The sequence below is a fragment of the Panulirus ornatus genome, chromosome 30 (assembly GCF_036320965.1).
Source record: "Panulirus ornatus isolate Po-2019 chromosome 30, ASM3632096v1, whole genome shotgun sequence".
NCBI classification, from domain to species: domain Eukaryota; kingdom Metazoa; phylum Arthropoda; class Malacostraca; order Decapoda; family Palinuridae; genus Panulirus; species Panulirus ornatus.
The window spans coordinates 15,376,063-15,394,068 of NC_092253.1; the positions used below are offsets into that span (position 1 = coordinate 15,376,063).

Here is an 18,006-nt window from a genome sequence, read left to right on the forward strand (position 1 = left end):
CACATCTCTCTTACCCTTACATTACTTACTCGATCAAACCACCTCACACCACATATTGTCCACAAACATCTCATTTCCAGCACATCCACCCTCCTGCGCACAACTCTATCCATAGCCCACGCCTCGCAACCATACAACATTATTGGAACCACTTCAAACATACCTATTTTTGCTTTCCGAGGTAATGTTCTCGACTTCCAAACATTCTTCAAGGCTCCCAGAATTTTTGCCCCCTCCCCCACCCTATGATTCATTTCCGCTTCCATGGTTCCATCCGCTGCCAGATCCACACCCAGATATCTAAAACACTTCACTTCCTCCAGTTTTTCTCCATTCAAACTTACCTCCCAATTGACTTGACCCTCAACCCTACTGTACCTAATAATCTTGCTCTTATTCACATTTACTCTTAACTTTCTTATTTCACACACTTTACCAAACGCAGTCACCAGCCTCTTCAGTTTCTTACATGAATCAGCCACCAGCGCTGTATCATCAGCGAACAACAACTGACTCACTTCCCAAGCTTTCTCATCCACAACAGACTTCATACTTGCCCCTCTTTCCAAAACTCTTGCATTCACCTCCCTAACAACCCCATCCATAAACAAATTAAACAACCATGGAGAAATCACACACCCCTGCCGCAAACCTACATTCACTGAGAACCAATCACTTTCCTCTCTTCCTACACGTACACGTGCCTTACATCCTCGATAAAAAACTTTTCACTGCTTCTAACAACTTGCCTCCCACACCATATATTCTTAGTACCTTCCACAGAGCATCTCTATCAACTCTATCATATGCCTTCTCCAGATCCATAAATGCTACATACAAATCCATTTGTTTTTCTAAGTATTTCTCACATACGTTCTTCAAAGCAAACACCTGATCCACACATCCTCTACTACTTCTGAAACCACACTGCTCATCCCCAATCTGATGCTCTGTACATGCCTTCACCCTCTCAATCAATACCCTCCCATATAATTTATCAGGAATACTCATCAAACTTATACCTCTGTAATTTGAGCACTCACTCTTATCCCCTTTGCCTTTGTACAATGGCACTATGCAAGCATTCCGCCAATCCTCAGGCATCTCACCATGAATCATACATATATTAAGTAACCCTACCAACCAGTCAACAATACAGTCACCCCCTTTTTTAATAAATTCCACTGCAATACCATCCAAACCTGCTGCCTTGCCGGCTTTCATCTTCCGTAAAGCTTTTACTGCCTCTTCTCTATTTACCAAATCATTTTCCCTAACCCTCTCACTTTGCACACCACCTCGACCAAAACACCCTATATCTGCCACTCTATCGTCAAACACATTCAACAAACCTTCAAAATACTCCCTTCATCTCCTTCTCACATCGCCACTACTTGTTATCACCTCCCCATTAGCCCCCTTCACTGAAGTTCCCATTTGCTCCCTTGTCTTACGCACTTTATTTACCTCCTTCCAGAACATCTTTTTATTCTCCCTGAAATTCAATGATACTCTCTCACCCCAATTTTCATTTGCCCTCTTTTTCACCTCTTGCACCTTTCTCTTGACCTCCTGCCTCTTTCTTTTATACCTCTCCCACTCATTTGCATTTTTTCCCTGCAAAAATCGTCCAAATGCCTCTCTCTTCTCTTCCACTAATAACCTTACTTCTTCATCCCACCACTCACTACCTTTTCTAATCAACCCACCTCCCACGCTTCTCATGTCACAAGCATCTTTTGCGCAAGCCATCACTGCTTCCCTAAATACATCCCATTCCTCCCCCACTCCCCTTACCTCCTTTGGTCTAACCTTTTTCCATTCTGTACTCAGTCTCTCCTGGTACTTCCTCACACAAGTCTCCTTCCCAAGCTCACTTACTCTCACCACTCTCTTCACCCCAACATTCTCTCTTCTTTTCTGAAAACCCCCACAAATCTTCACCTTCGCCTCCACAAGATAATGATCAGACATCCCTCCAGTTGCACCTCTCAGCACATTAACATCCAAAAGTCTCTCTTTCGTGCGTCTATCAATTAACACGTAATCCAGTAACGCTCTCTGGCCATCTCTCCTACTTACATACGTATACTTATATATATCTCGCTTTTTAAATTAGGTATTCCCAATCACCAGTCCTTTTTCAGCGCATAAATCTACAAGCTCTTCACCATTTCCATTTGCAACACTGAACATTCCATGTATACCAATTATTCCCTCAACTGCCACATTACTCACCTTTGCATTCAAATCACTCATCACTATAACCCTGTCTCGTGCATCAAAACCACTAACACACTCATTCAGCTGCTCCCAAAACACTTGCCTCTCATGATCTTTCTTCTCATGCCCAGGTGCATATGCACCAATAATCACCCATCTCTCTCCATCAACTTTCAGTTTTACCCATATCAATCTAGAATTTACTTTCTTACACTCTATCACATACTCCCACAACTCCTGATTCAGGAGTAGTGCTACTCCTTCCCTTCCTCTTGTCCTCTCACTAACCCCTGACTTTACTCCCAAGACATTCCCAAACCACTCTTCCCCTTTACCCTTGAGCTTCGTTTCACTCAGAGCCAAAACATCCAGGATCCTTTCCTCAAACATACTACCTATCTCTCCTTTTTTCTCATCTTGGTTACATCCACACACATTTAGACACCCCAATCTGAGCCTTCGAGGAGGATGAGCACTCCTCGCTTGGCTCCTTCTTCTGTTTCCCCTTTTAGAAAGTTAAGATACAAGGAGGGGAGGGTTTCTGGCCCCCCGCTCCCGTCCCCTTTAGTCACCTTCTACGACACGTGAGGAATGCGTGGGAAGTATTCTTTCTCCCCTATCCCCAGGGATATATATATATATATATATATATATATATATATATATATATATATATATATATATATATATATATATATATATATATACATATATATATATCATCAAACACATTCAACATCCTTCAAAATACTCACTCCATCTCCTTCTCATATCTCCACTACGTGTTCTCACCTCCCCATTAGCCCTGGGTGATTTGAGTGGCAGAAATCCTCCCCTCCTTGTATTTTAACTTTCTAAAATGGGAAACAGAAGAAGGACTCACGCGGGGAGTCCTCAGCCTCCTCGTAGGCTCAGATTTGGGTGTCTAAATGTGTGTGGATGTAACCAAGATGTGAAAAAAAAGGAGAGATTGGTAGTATGTTTGAGGAAAGGAACCTGGATGTTTTGACTCTGAGTGAAACGAAGCTCAAGGGTAAAGGGGAAGAGTGGTTTGGGAATGTCTTGGGAGTAAAGTCAGGGGTTAGTGAGAGGACAAGAGCAAGGGAAGGAGTAGCACTACTCCTGAATCAGGAGTTGTGGGAGTATGTGATAGAATGTAAGAAAGTAAATTCTAGATTAGTATGGGTAAAACTGAAAGTTGATGGAGAAAGAGGGTGGATTATTGGTGCATATGCACCTGGGCATGAGAAGAAAGATCATGAGAGGCAAGTGTTTTGAGAGCAGCTGAATGAGTGTGTTAGTGGTTTTGATGCACAAGACCGGGTTATAGTGATGGGTGATTTGAATGCAAAGGTGAGTAATGTGGCAGTTAAGGGAATAATTGGTATACATGGAGTGTTCAGTGTTGTAAATGGAAATGGTGAAGAGCTTGTAGATTTACGTGCTGAAAAAGGACTGGTGATTGGGAATACCTGGTTTAAAAAGCGAGATATACATAAGTATACGTATGTAAGTAGGAGAGATGGCCAGAGAGCGTTATTGGATTACGTGTTAATTGACAGCCGCGCGAAAGAGAGACTTTTGGATGTTAATGTGCTGAGAGGTGCTATTGATCATTATCTTGCGGAGGCGAAAGTAAAGATTTGTGGGGGTTTTCAGAAAAGAAGAGAGAATGTTGGAGTGAAGAGGATGGTGAGAGTAAGTGAGCTTGGGAAGGAGACTTGTATGAGGAAGTACCAGGAGAGACTGAGTACAGAATGGAAAAAGGTGAGAAGAAAAGAGGTAAGGGGAGTGGGGGAGGAATGGGATGTATTTAGGGAAGCAGTGATGGCTTGCGGAAAAGATGCTTGTGGCATGAGAAGCGTGGGAGGTGGGTTGATTAGAAAGGGTAGTGAGTGGTGGGATGAAGAAGTAAGAATGTTAGTGAAAGAGAAGAGAGAGGCATTTGGACGATTTTTGCAGGGAAAAAATGCAATTGAGTGGGAGATGTATAAAAGAAAGAGACAGGAGGTCAAGAGAAAGGTGCAAGAGGTGAAAAAGAGGGCAAATGAGAGTTGGAATGAGAGAGTATCATTAAATTTTAGTGAGAATAATAAGACGTTCTGGAATGAGGTAAATAAAGTGCGTAAGACAAGGGAGCCAATGGGAACTTCAGTGAAGGGCGCAAATGGGGAGGTGATAAGAAGTAGTGGTGATAAGAGAAGGAGGTGGAGTGAGTATTTTGAAGGTTTGTTGAGTGTGTTTGATGATAGATTGGCAGATATAGGGTGTTTTGGTCGAGGTGGTGTGCAAAGTGAGAGGGTTAGGGAAAATGATTTGGTAAACAGAGAAGAGGTAGTAAAAGCTTTGCGGAAGATGAAAGCCGGCAAGGCAGCAGGTTTGGATGGTATTGCAGTGGAATTTATTAAAAAAGGGGGTGACTGTATTGTTGACTGGTTGGTAAGGTTATTTAATGTATGTATGACTCTTGGTGAGGCGCCTGAGGATTGGCGGAATGCGTGCATAGTGCCATTGTACAAAGGCAAAGGGGATAAGAATGAGTGCTCAAATTACAGGGGTATAAGTTTGTTGAGTATTCCTGGTAATTTATATGGGAGGGTATTGATTAAGAGGCTGAAGGCATGTACAGAGCATCAGATTGGGGAAGAGCAGTGTGGTTTCAGAAGTGGTAGAGGAAGTGTGGATTAGGTGTTTGCTTTGAAGAATGTATGTGAGAAATACTTAGAAAAGCAAATGGGTTTGTATGTAGCATTTATGGATCTGGAGAAGGCATATGATAGAGTTGATAGAGATGCTCTGTGGAAGGTGCTAAGAATATATGGTGTGGGAGGCAAGTTGTTAGAAGCAGTGAAAAGTTTTTATCGAGGATGTAAGGCATGTGTACGTGTAGGAAGAGAGGAAAGTGATTGGTTCTCAGTGAATGTAGGTTTGCGGCAGGGGTGTGTGATTTCTCCATGGTTGTTTAATTTGTTTATGGATGGGGTTGTTAGGGAGGTGAATGCAAGAGTTTTGGAAAGAGGGGCAAGTATGAAGTCTGTTGTGGATGAGAGAGCTTGGGAAGTGAGTCAGTTGTTGTTCGCTGATGATACAGCGCTGGTGGCTGATTCATGTGAAACTGCAGAAGCTGGTGACTGAGTTTGGCAAAGTGTGTGAAATAAGAAAGTTAAGAGTAAATGTGAATAAGAGCAAGGTTATTAGGTACAGTAGGGTTGAGGGTCAAGTCAATTGGGAGGTAAGTTTGAATGGAGAAAAACTGGAGGAAGTAAAGTGTTTTAGATATCTGGGAGTGGATCTGGCAGCGGATGGAACCATGGAAGCGGAAGTAGATCATAGGGTGGGGGAGGGGGCGAAAATTCTGGGAGCCTTGAAGAATGTGTGGAAGTCGAGAACATTACCTCGGAAAGCAAAAATGGGTATGTTTGAAGGAATAGTGGTTCCAACAATGTTGTACGGTTGCGAGGCGTGGGCTATAAATAGAGTTGTGTGCAGGAGGGTGGATGTGCTGGAAATGAGATGTTTGAGGACAATATGTGGTGTGGGGTGGTTTGATCGAGTAAGTAATGTAAGGGTAAGAGAGATGTGTGGAAATAAAAAGAGCGTGGTTGAGAAAGCAGAATAGGATGTTTTGAAATGGTTTGGTCACATGGAGAGAATGAGTGAGGAAAGATTGACCAAGAGGATATATGTGTCGGAGGTGGAGGGAACGAGGAGAAGTGGGAGACCAAATTGGAGATGGAAAGATGGAGTGAAAAAGATTTTGAGTGATCGGGGCCTGAACACTCAGGAGGGTGAAAGGCGGGCAAGGAATAGAGTGCATTGGATCAATGTGGTATACCGGGGTCGACGTGCTGTCAATGGATTGAATCAGGGCATGTGAAGCGTCCGGGGTAAACCATGGAAAGTTGTGTGGGGCCTAGATGTGGAAAGGGAGCTGTGGTTTCGGGCATCATTGCATGACAGCTAGAGACTGAGTGTGAAGGAATGGGGCCTTTGTTGTCTTTTCCTAGCGCTGCCTCGCACACATGAGGGGGGAGGGGGTTGTTATTCCATGTGTGGCGAGGTGGCGATGGGAATGAATAAAGGCAGACAGTGTGAATTGAGTGCATGTGTATATATGTATATGTCTGTGTGTGTATATATATGTGTACATTGAGATGTATGGGTATGTATATTTGCGTGTGTGGACGTGTATGTATATACATGTGTATGGGGGTGGGTTTGGCCATTTCTTTTGTCTGTTTCCTTGCGCTACCTCGCAAACGCAGGAGACAGCGACAAATATATATATATATATATATATATATATATATATATATATATATATATATATATATATATATATATTTTTATACTTTTATATATATATATATATATATATATATATATATATATATATTCTTTCAAACTATTCGCCATTTCCCGCGTTAGCAAGGTAGCGTTAAAAACAGAGGACTGGGCCTCTAAGGGAATATCCTCACCTGCCCCCTTCTCTATTCCTTCTTTTGGAAAATTAAAAAAAAAAAAAAAAAAGAGGGGAGGATTTCCAGCCCCCCGCTCCCTCCCCTTTTAGTCGCCTTCTACGACACGCAGGGAATACGTGGGAAGTATTCTTTCTCCCCTATCCCCAGGATATATATATATATATATATATATATATATATATATATATATATATATATATATATATATATATATATATATTATCCCTGGGGATAGGGGAGAAAGAATACTTCCCACGTATTCCCTGCGTGTCGTAGAAGGCGACTAAAAGGGAAGGGAGCGGGGGCTGGAAATCCTCCCCTCTCGTTTTTCTTTTTAATTTTCCAAAAGAAGGAACAGAGAAGGGGGCCAGGTGAGGATATTCCCTCAAAGGCCCAGTCCTCTGTTCTTAACGCTACCTCGCTATCGCGGGAAATGGCGAATAGTAAAAAAAAAAAAAAAAAAAAAAAAAAAAAAAATATATATATATATATATATATATATATATATATATATATATATATATATATATATATATATATATATATATTTGTTTTTTGTTTTTTCTGGCAAAAAATAGAGGAAAATCTCATTATAAAAAGAATAAGACATACGGGTTTTATTTGAGGATAAATTCACTTTTATTACAGAACAACTTAAAGTATCATAACTTCGCTACCTATATTTCGGTATACCTTTACAACGTATGTCATATTTCGGTATAGCTTTACAATGTATGTCATATTTCGGTATACTTTTACAACGTATATTTCGGTGGGACAAGGTAACTGCAGTGTGGTATGTCTAGGTGCTGGGCACTACCGTGCAGACTGGGGAGGGGAGGGGAGGAAAGTGACCTGCTGGTTGCAGCAGCTTTCCTGATCTGACCTCATCCTCCCTGGACTGAGTCTTGTCGGTCACCTGCTGACCTCATGGTCGTTCCCACGGTAACCAGCGAAGAAGGACGGGGTTAAACTTGGGGGAGGGGTGTCCAAGGCGCGTACCCTCTGTACGACCCTTGCCTCAGTGCAGTACTGGCTAGGGTATAGAAGACCTCCAAAGGTTGCTTTCAGCTCCAGGTACTACCTTCATACCTTCCTTCCCGAGAAGTTCCTTCTCTGGTATTCTGTAGGGATGTTCCTGCAGCGCCGAGGGGGCTGGCCACGTTTAGTGAGTGGGATCACGGGTCATAAATTATGGTGATTTGTGTGTCTGTGGCTATGTAGAGAGAGTTGAGGCAATTGTACAGTAAGTGTCCTGTGTCTTCATTATGGTAGTTTCATCGTGGGCTTACGTAAGGGATCTTGTGAGATAGTGAATGGTATTTGTAAGGTTGGAGCAGAGAATGGTGTCCAGTATGCAGTGAGGAAATCGTATATGATAAGTCTGGGAAGTACAGCTTTTCATGAATGTGTGTATGATGGTGTTAAGGTCGCATTGGGGGCATAGTTATATGATGCTTGTTGTATCATTTCGGTGTGGATATAATCTGTCAATTATTTATGTTTGCTGGAACGAGGAGATCTATAAATACAGGTATATATTTCCGGAGGGTGAAGTTTTTTTTTTTTTTTTTTTTACTTCTTTCGGGTTGTTGGTTGGTTTTAGAACGGAGGGGTCTTGTGCAAATGTAAACAAGTGAGTACCTGCCATATTGAGGTGGGATTATATTGGAGAATCTTCGTTTCAGTGTCTAGATGTTGAATGCCTCTGTTTGCCAGGCAGCCAGCGACTGTTTCCTGTGCTGTGTTTTGTGTAGATTGAGCTTTGTTGTATTTGTTTTGACAGAGTGAAGGACTGGGCAGGTGAGGCTTAGTTTAGCTTATATCAGATAAGTTGCTGCGAGTAAATATAATCAGGGAGTTTGGCTCACCTCGTGTTGAAATTTGTGTTGTGGTGAGTGTAAGTCGGGGGTGATACACAGAGCAGTTGGGGTTTTGTTGAGTGGGAACCAGAGGTCATACAAGGGGAGAGGGTTGGTTGGTTGTTTGGGTTTTAGGCCTATCAACTGCCAGGGTCATTAACACTTTCTTTTGGTGTTAAAGATAATTCTAAGGCCACACATACACTCTCACCACGCATGTGGCTCATGAAGACAGGGGTCAGTCGTGGCTTACTGTTAAGAAAGGTGACTGAAGTCTACCACGATGATGGCATTACATTATGAAAATGATTTGATACAGTGTCTAGTATTGTGAAAATAATTTAATACAGTGTACAGTATTGTGAAAATAATCTAATACAGTGTACAGTATTGTGAAAAAAAATTAATAGTGTACAGTATTGTGAAAATGATTTAATACAGTGTACAGTATTGTGAAAGAATTTGTTGATATAAGAGTGGAGTAATTTGTAAAAAATGTGTGTATTTGTTAAGTAAAAATAATGGAAATACATTGGCAAAAATAATTTGGAAGACATAGAACTACCAGTATTATAATTTCGAATACTATTTTTGTTTTAGATTTTAATTCGTGTTGTCTCCGTTAACTTACAGGAAAACATTTGCTTCAGAAAGTTCAATTCAAAGATACTTGTGAGTATTGTTTTGAGAGTTTTCAGTGAGAAGTATCACAAACAAATGATGGTGTATTTCAGACTCTATTAGTATTGCTGTAAACATGAGTGTTTACCCTGCAGGAGGATGGTACTGCTTCGACAGCGAGAGCTGCGAACAACGTTGGCGACGTCTACGGCCTCTGATGACGTCAAGGGAGTGGCCAGAGACGAGACATGTTGGGGGAGTCCTCTCTCCCCACCCTGAGGAAAATCCTTATTGGTGGACGGCCAACCATGTGTGAGTAGCTCTCTCTCTCTCTCTCTCTCTCTCTCTCTCTCTCTCTCTCTCTCTCTCTCTCTCTCTCTCTCTCTCTCTCTCTCTCTCTCTCTCTCTCTCTCACCGTCCTGTCGTAAGCAGAATCTGACAACTACCAAACCAGTGATGCACGCCCTAGGCAGAGCACCTGTAACTTAGCACACACATAAAATACTATTTTTGACGACCTATAACTTAGGGTGCCATTGTTTTAAGGGAACCACATACAAACAATACCCGTAAATAACTTCAAACAACAGTGACTTAAAACGTCAGGTACTTCACAATATACTTCAAACAACAGTGACTTAAAACATCAAGTACTTCGCATAATGTGAGTACAAGTACCTTAAAGCAACGGTGATATGATGCAGTGGTAATGTATAACATTAGCATGTTAGATCAACCAGATATTTGCAGTATCAGTGACATATAAAGCAAATAAGGCGGTGATATTAATATACTACAAAAGGTTTAGAGCATTACAAGCAGGGGACCCTTGAGAGGAATTCCATCAGGGGATATAAAGTTTCTTTCGGGGCCCCCCCTTTTTCCCTCCTCCATTGGTCATCCTGTTTTATTTTTTTTTTTTTATCCACTATGGTTTATGCCATGAGCCTAAAAAGGGTATGGTAAATGAGAGAGGAGGGGTGGAATGGAGCCTCTGCTCTGTTGATTCCCTTCTTTTTTCCGAGGTCCCAGGAAATTCCCGGGGCCCCTCTTTTGGACCCCCGTGGCCCTGGTACGATGTACCCCCCTGCACCCCCCTCTCAAAGGCCCAGATTACAAGCCTCAAGCACCAACATCGCACTTCATTAGTTAGATGTTTCTTTTGTTTTGGATTGGCGGGGAGTCAGTTTCTCTTGTGAGCTTCTGATGGTTATTTCAAGCCTAGAAAAAAAAAAAAGCCAGTCACCAACATGTTGCAAATGTTTATGTATGTCTTCACCTCATATGGAAGTATTTTCAGGTGCCATAGTATATTTCTGTTTCCTAGGGTCTGCACAAATACAGTTTTAACTAGAAGTGCCAATATTCATGGGAAAATGCAGTATGTCTCCCCCTTACACTACACTCTCACTTCCCGTGTCGGTCTGTGCGGAGGGAGACAATACCAACCACGTTTACACTACACATCCTCACTTCATTCACACTCACTTCACTCTGAACAACATCTTCACCGAACTCTGGACAGTTTAAACTAACCCTGAACAAACACATCTTCACCCAACCCTCACCCAACGCATCATCACCCAACCCTCACCCAACGCATCATCACCCAACCCTCACCCAACGCATCATCACCCAACCCTCACCCAACGCATCATCACCCAACCCTCACCCAACGTATCATCACATACCCTTGATTTATCACTATTCATTGCAGAACATTGTTCATAACGTGTGGTTGATCATTTCAGTGAGCTGTGCAAAGCACAATTTGCAGACAGTGAAGAATGCAAGAATTTCAAGTGAAATAGGTCAAAGTGTAGTGCAGTTGTGTGCAATATGATCGCCCCGCATTTTGACAAGTGATATGGACAATCAGAAGTTTAGCCTCTTAATTGATGAGATTAATGGCATTACGATAAAGAGACTATTAGGTATCGCTGTCCGATTCTGTTCCGAAAGAAAGAAGATAGTAGTGACTTTCTTGGACCTTGTTGAGCTGATTGGCTGTAATGCTAATGGGATATGTGATGCCATCAAGAAGTCCCTGAAAAATTATGGGTTGGAGTTACAAACCTTTGTTGCAATTGGCACCGACAATGCTTCTGTGATGACAGGTGTCAACTAGTGGAGTGTATGATACACTCAAGTTAGAAGTTCCTCATCTCATCCTTTTCAAGCATGTGCGTCACTCTCTACAACTAGGTGTGTCTCATGCTGCAGGAGAGTGTCTCCCTAGGAACCTGGATTTTATGATCGGAGAGACCTATAATTAGTTTTACCACCCTGCCAATCGCTAAGCAAGGTACAAGGAGATCTTCTCTTTGATTAATGATGGCAAAGCTCCATTAGAATTAATACAGCTAAGCCAGAGTCGATGGCTGTCACTTTGATCAGCAGTTATCAGAATACTGCAGCAATGGGTTGAACTTAAGACTACCTTTGAAATGGCAAAAGGTGCTACACAGCGCAGATCCTCCATGACATGTTTTGTGATTAGAAAAAGCGTGTAATTGAGAAATTTGAAGCGAAGGTAAAGGATGCAACCAAACGGTTAGCTAGGGACCTTATTCAGCTTATTGATTCCATGAGTACATAAGTCCTCCTCCCAAGCAAAAAATTAAAGGAAGGAGATTCAGTAGATAACTACTTAGACCCACGTCCGTACCTAGGGTACGAGTTTGAAAAGATGGCACAAAGTAAGTTTCCTGATGAAAAGGATATTCGAGGAAGATGCATACAGTTTGTAGTAGAGTTGGTGAAACATCTTCGTCAACGTTTGCCAGACAATATGTTACAGTCTATGCCATCGCTGAGTGTAAATGAATGCCTGCAGCCTGTAAAGCCTGGAATACTGGAATTAGCAAAGATGTTTACAGATAACGAAGAGATTTTCACATGCATTGAGTTCAAGTAGGGAAAGCTTCATCATTTATTGTGGAAACAGAACACTGGCACCCTAGCACTCTGGGCTGAGATAGCCGCATCCAGGGATGCAGCAGGAGAAAATCCCTTCAGTGACAACTCTGAGTTGGCTTTAACTGTGCTGACATCGCCCCACTCCAACGCTGATTTAGAGCGTATCTTTAACCATATAAACATCGTGAAGTGAATCAAAAGCTTAAATACAATGCTAACTATCAAGTATGGACTAAGAAATGGAAACTGCTGTTATGATTATAGACTGCCTTAGGAAGTACAGAGTAACATTTGGGTCATTGAAAGCATACGAGTCATCGCAACTTAACCAGGAAGCTCACATAAACCACCACAACCCCAGGACACCGAATAAGCTTGCAATAAAGGCGGTTTCATGGTGCAGCCTTGTAACATTTCTCTTGATATATTTCTGGGCATCTTCAGGGGAGGTAAAACATGGTGATGGTAAACATAATCCAGGATGATGTCTGTTGTTCTCTCCACTGGTACATATGTGAAGAGACTCCACATCCAGGGAAGTTGTGATGCCATGTGGTTCTTTATTTCTTAAGAATGCCAATGAACTCTTCAGTCGATCGTAGGAAACAAGTTGTCGTGATGTCAGGTGAGATTAATTGGTTTAGCTTCCTGGCTAACCTGTAGGTTTACAGAAGGCACACCAACGAAGGTAAATGTATGAATGGAATAAGTGAATGTACTCAAAATTACAAGAGGAGTGTCATTCGTGCATACGCGAGGTGAGCGATCAAGGTGTGATCACCCTGGCAATTTCTACACCAAGAACTTCGACGTGTCCGGCAAATGTTAATTAACTGGTTATTCAAATACTGATTTTGATACCATTGTAAACAACAAGCCAGAGCAACATCTCATGGCAAGCAGACAACCTCAACGTCACAGCATTAAAGTTTAATACAGGAACACATTTAATAAACGTATCGAAAGGACGATTAGGTCGTGAGAAATATTGTGGGCAGAAACAGCAAAGCGATTGAGGAAGACAAGGATATCGGGCTGATAATATACTACAACAATCCGAAAACGTGTTCGATCGTCATGAACAACAATATGGTAGGTCGCTCTGGACGTATGAATCGTATCGATGTCTTACATAAGTACCGATGCAATGTTGGGACTGTCAGCCCCACCACATAACCTACATTGGACATACAACCTGCACACTGAGCCGCCGCCTCACGTTCCACATACAAGGTGGAATCAAACAGCGTCATGAATAAAAAACATGAAACGAGACTAACGAGGGAGTTTATAATGAATAACATCAAAATCATTACTAGTTGCAGTGGTCAGAGGAGACTACGGATACTGGAAGTCATTCACATTAGAGAGAAAGCACCTGTCATCAACATCCAGACAAACATGACCACCGCCATACTAGTTCTTTGATGGCCAATTATTCCATGTGTGGCGAGGTGGCGATGGGAATGAATAAAGGCAGACAGTATGAATTATGTACATGGGTATATATGTATATGTCTGTGTGTATATGTATACATTGAGATGTATAGGTATGTATATATGCTGTGTGTGTACGTGTATGTATATACATGTGTATGTGGGTGGGTTGGGCCATTCTTTCGTCTGTTTCCTTGCGCTACCTAGCTGACGCGGGAGACAGCGACAAAGCAAAGCAATATATATATATATATATATATATATATATATATATATATATATATATATATATATATATTCCTATGAGTCCACGGGGAAAATGAAACACGAGAAAACTTCACGAGTGCACTTTCGTGTAATAACCATATCGTCAGGGGAGACGCAAGAGAGAAATATAAGTCAGTTGATATGCATCGAAGAGACGAAGCTAGGACGCCATTTGGTAAACATGTGATTGTCCAAAACATACAACCATATATATATATATATATATATTTATCGAGGATGTAAGGCATGTGTACGTGTAGGAAGAGAGGAAAGTGATTGGTTCTCAGTGAATGTAGGTTTGCGGCAGGGGTGTGTGATTTCTCCATGGTTGTTTAATTTGTTTATGGATGGGGTTGTTAGGGAGGTGAATGCAAGAGTTTTGGAAAGAGGGGCAAGTATGAAGTCTGTTGGGGATGAGAGAGCTTGGGAAGTGAGTCAGTTGTTGTTCGCTGATGATACAGCGCTGGTGGCTGATTCATGTGAGAAACTGCAAAAGCTGGTGACTGAGTTTGGTAAAGTGTGTGAAAGAAGAAAGTTAAGAGTTAATGTGAATAAGAGTAAGGTAATTAGGTACAGTAGGGTTGAGGGTCAAGTCAATTGGGAGGTAAGTTTGAATGGAGAAAAACTGGAGGAAGTAAAGTGTTTTAGATATCTGGGAGTGGATCTGGCAGCGGATGGAACCATGGAAGCGGAAGTGGATCATAGGGTAGGGGAGGGGGCAAAAATCCTGGAGCCTTGAAGAATGTGTGGAAGTCGAGAACATTATCTCGGAAAGCAAAAATGGGTATGTTTGAAGGAATAGTGGTTCCAACAATGTTATATGGTTGCGAGGCATGGGCTATGGATAGAGTTGTGCGCAGGAGGATGGATGTGCTGGAAATGAGATGTTTGAGGACAATGTGTGGTGTGAGGTGGTTTGATCGAGTAAGTAACGTAAGGGTAAGAGAGATGTGTGGAAATAAAAAGAGCGTGGTTGAGAGAGCAGAAGAGGGTGTTTTGAAATGGTTTGGGCACATGGAGAGAATGAATGAGGAAAGATTGACCAAGAGGATATATGTGTCGGAGGTGGAGGGAACGAGGAGAAGAGGGAGACCAAATTGGAGGTGGAAAGATGGAGTGAAAAAGATTTTGTGTGATCGGGGCCTGAACATGCAGGAGGGTGAAAGGAGGGCAAGGAATAGAGTGAATTGGAGCGATGTGGTATACCGGGGTTGACGTGCTGTCAGTGGATTGAATCAGGGCATGTGAAGCGTCTGGGGTAAACCATGGAAAGCTGTGTAGGTATGTATATTTGCGTGTGTGGACGTATGTATATACATGTGTATGGGGTGGGTTGGGCCATTTCTTTCGTCTGTTTCCTTGCGCTACCTCGCAAATGCGGGAGACAGCGACAAAGCAAAAAAAAAAAAAAAAAAAAAAAAAAATATATATATATATATATATATATATATATATATATATATATATGTGTGTGTGTGTGTGTGTGTGTGTGTGTGTGTGTGTGTGTGTTTTAGATATTTGGGAGTGGATCTGGCAGCGGATGGAACCATGGAAGCGGAAGTGGATCATGGGATGGGGGAGGGGGCGAAAATTCTGGGAGCCTTGAAGAATGTGTGGAAGTCGAGAACATTATCTCGGAAAGCAAAAATGGGTATGTTTGGGGGAATGGTGGTTCCAACAATGTTGTATGGTTGCGAGGCGTGGGCTCTGGATAGAGTGGTGCGCAGGAGGATGGATGTGCTGGAAATGAGATGTTTGAGGACAATGTGTGGTGTGAGGTGGTTTGATCGAGTAAGTAACATAAGGGTAAGAGAGATGTGTGGAAATAAAAAGAGCGTGGTTGAGAGAGCAGAAGAGGGTGTTTTGAAATGGTTTGGGCACATGGAGAGAATGAGTGAGGAAAGATTGACCAAGAGGATATATGTGTCGGAGGTGGAGGGAACGAGGAGAAGAGGGAGACCAAATTGAAGGTGGAAAGATGGAGTGAAAAAGATTTTGTGTGATCGGGGCCTGAACATGCAGGAGGGTGAAAGGAGGGCAAGGAATAGAGTGAATTGGAGCGATGTGGTATGTGCTACCTCGCAAACGCGGGAGACAGCGACAAAGCAAAAAAAAAATATATATATATATATATATATATATATATATATATATATATATATATATATATGAATGTTGGGGTGAAGAGGGTGGTGAGAGTAAGTGAGCTTGGGAAGGAGACCTGTGTGAGGAAGTACCAGGAGAGACTGAGTACAGAATGGAAAAAGGTGAGAACAATGGAAGTAAGGGGAGTGGGGGAGGAATGGGATGTATTTAGGGAATCAGTGATGGATTGCGCAGAAGATGCTTGTGGCATGAGAAGAGTGGGAGGTGGGTTGATTAGAAAGGGTAGTGAGTGGTGGGATGAAGAAGTAAGGTTATTAGTGAAAGAGAAGAGAGAGGCATTTGGACAATTTTTGCAGGGAAAAAATGCAATTGAGTGGGAGATGTATAAAAGAAAGAGACAGGAGGTCAAGAGAAAGGTGCAAGAGGTGAAAAAAAAGGGCAAATGAGAGTTGGGGTGAGAGAGTATCATTAAATTTTAGGGAGAATAAAAAGATGTTCTGGAAGGAGGTAAATAAAGTGCGTAAGACAAGGGAGCAAATGGGAACTTCAGTGAAGGGTGCAAATGGGGAGGTGATAACAAGTAGTGGTGATGTGAGAAGCAGATGGAGTGAGTATTTTGAAGGTTTGTTGAATGTGTTTGATGATAGAGTGGCAGATATAGGATGTTTTGGTCGAGGTGGTGTGCAAAGTGAGAGGGTTGGGGAAAATGATTTGGTAAACAGAAAAGAGGTAGTGAAAGCTTTGCGGAAGATGAAAGCTGGCAAGGCAGCAGGTTTGGATGGTATTGCAGTGGAATTTATTAAAAAAGGGGGTGACTGTATTGTTGACTGGTTGGTAAGGTTATTTGATGTATGTATGACTCATGGTGAGGTGCCTGAGGATTGGCGGAATGCGTGCATAGTGCCATTGTACAAAGGCAAAGGGGATAAGAGTGAGTGCTCAAATTACAGAGGTATAAGTTTGTTGAGTATTCCTGGTAAAGTATATGGGAGGGTATTGATTGAGAGGGTGAAGGCATGTACAGAGCATCAGATTGGGGAAGAGCAGTGTGGTTTCAGAAGTGGTAGAGGATGTGTGGATCAGGTGTTTGCTTTGAAGAATGTATGTGAGAAATACTTAGAAAAGCAAATGGGTTTGTATGTAGCATTTATGGATCTGGAGAAGGCATATGATAGAGTTGATAGAGATGCTCTGTGGAAGGTATTAAGAATATATGGTGTGGGAGGCAAGTTGTTAGAAGCAGTGAAAAGTTTTTATCGAGGATGTAAGGCATGTGTACGTGTAGGAAGAGAGGAAAGTGATTGGTTCTCAGTGAATGTAGGTTTGCGGCAGGGGTGTGTGATGTCTCCATGGTTGTTTAATTTGTTTATGGATGGGGTTGTTAGGGAGGTAAATGCAAGAGTTTTGGAAAGAGGGGCAAGTATGAAGTCTGTTGGGGATGAGAGAGCTTGGGAAGTGAGTCAGTTGTTGTTCGCTGATGATACAGCGCTGGTGGCTGATTCATGTGAGAAACTGCAGAAGCTGGTGACTGAGTTTGGTAAAGTGTGTGGAAGAAGAAAGTTAAGAGTAAATGTGAATAAGAGCAAGGTTATTAGGTACAGTAGGGTTGAGGGTCAAGTCAATTGGGAGGTGAGTTTGAATGGAGAAAAACTGGAGGAAGTGAAGTGTTTTAGATATCTGGGAGTGGATCTGGCAGCGGATGGAACCATGGAAGCGGAAGTGGATCATAGGGTGGGGGAGGGGGCGAAAATTCTGGGGGCCCTGAAGAATGTGTGGAAGTCGAGAACATTATCTCGGAAAGCAAAAATGGGTATGTTTGAAGGAATAGTGGTTCCAACAATGTTGTATGGTTGCGAGGCGTGGGCTATGGATAGAGTTGTGCGCAGGAGGATGGATGTGCTGGAAATGAGATGTTTGAGGACAATGTGTGGTGTGAGGTGGTTTGATCGAGTGAGTAACGTAAGGGTAAGAGAGATGTGTGGAAATAAAAAGAGCGTGGTTGAGAGAGCAGAAGAGGGTGTTTTGAAGTGGTTTGGGCACATGGAGAGAATGAGTGAGGAAAGATTGACCAAGAGGATATATGTGTCGGA

At 42.2% G+C, this 18,006-nt stretch overlaps 1 protein-coding gene across 1 annotated transcript in view; it reads left to right on the top strand.

Moving 5' to 3' along the window:
* LOC139758424 (uncharacterized) overlaps positions 1-18,006 on the top strand; it is a 226,040-nt gene that overhangs the window by 186,823 nt on the left and 21,211 nt on the right. The window contains exon 4 of the mRNA XM_071679813.1: positions 9,343-9,499. Coding sequence (XP_071535914.1) covers positions 9,343-9,499 — 157 coding nt within the window. The remainder of the gene's footprint in view (positions 1-9,342; positions 9,500-18,006) is intronic.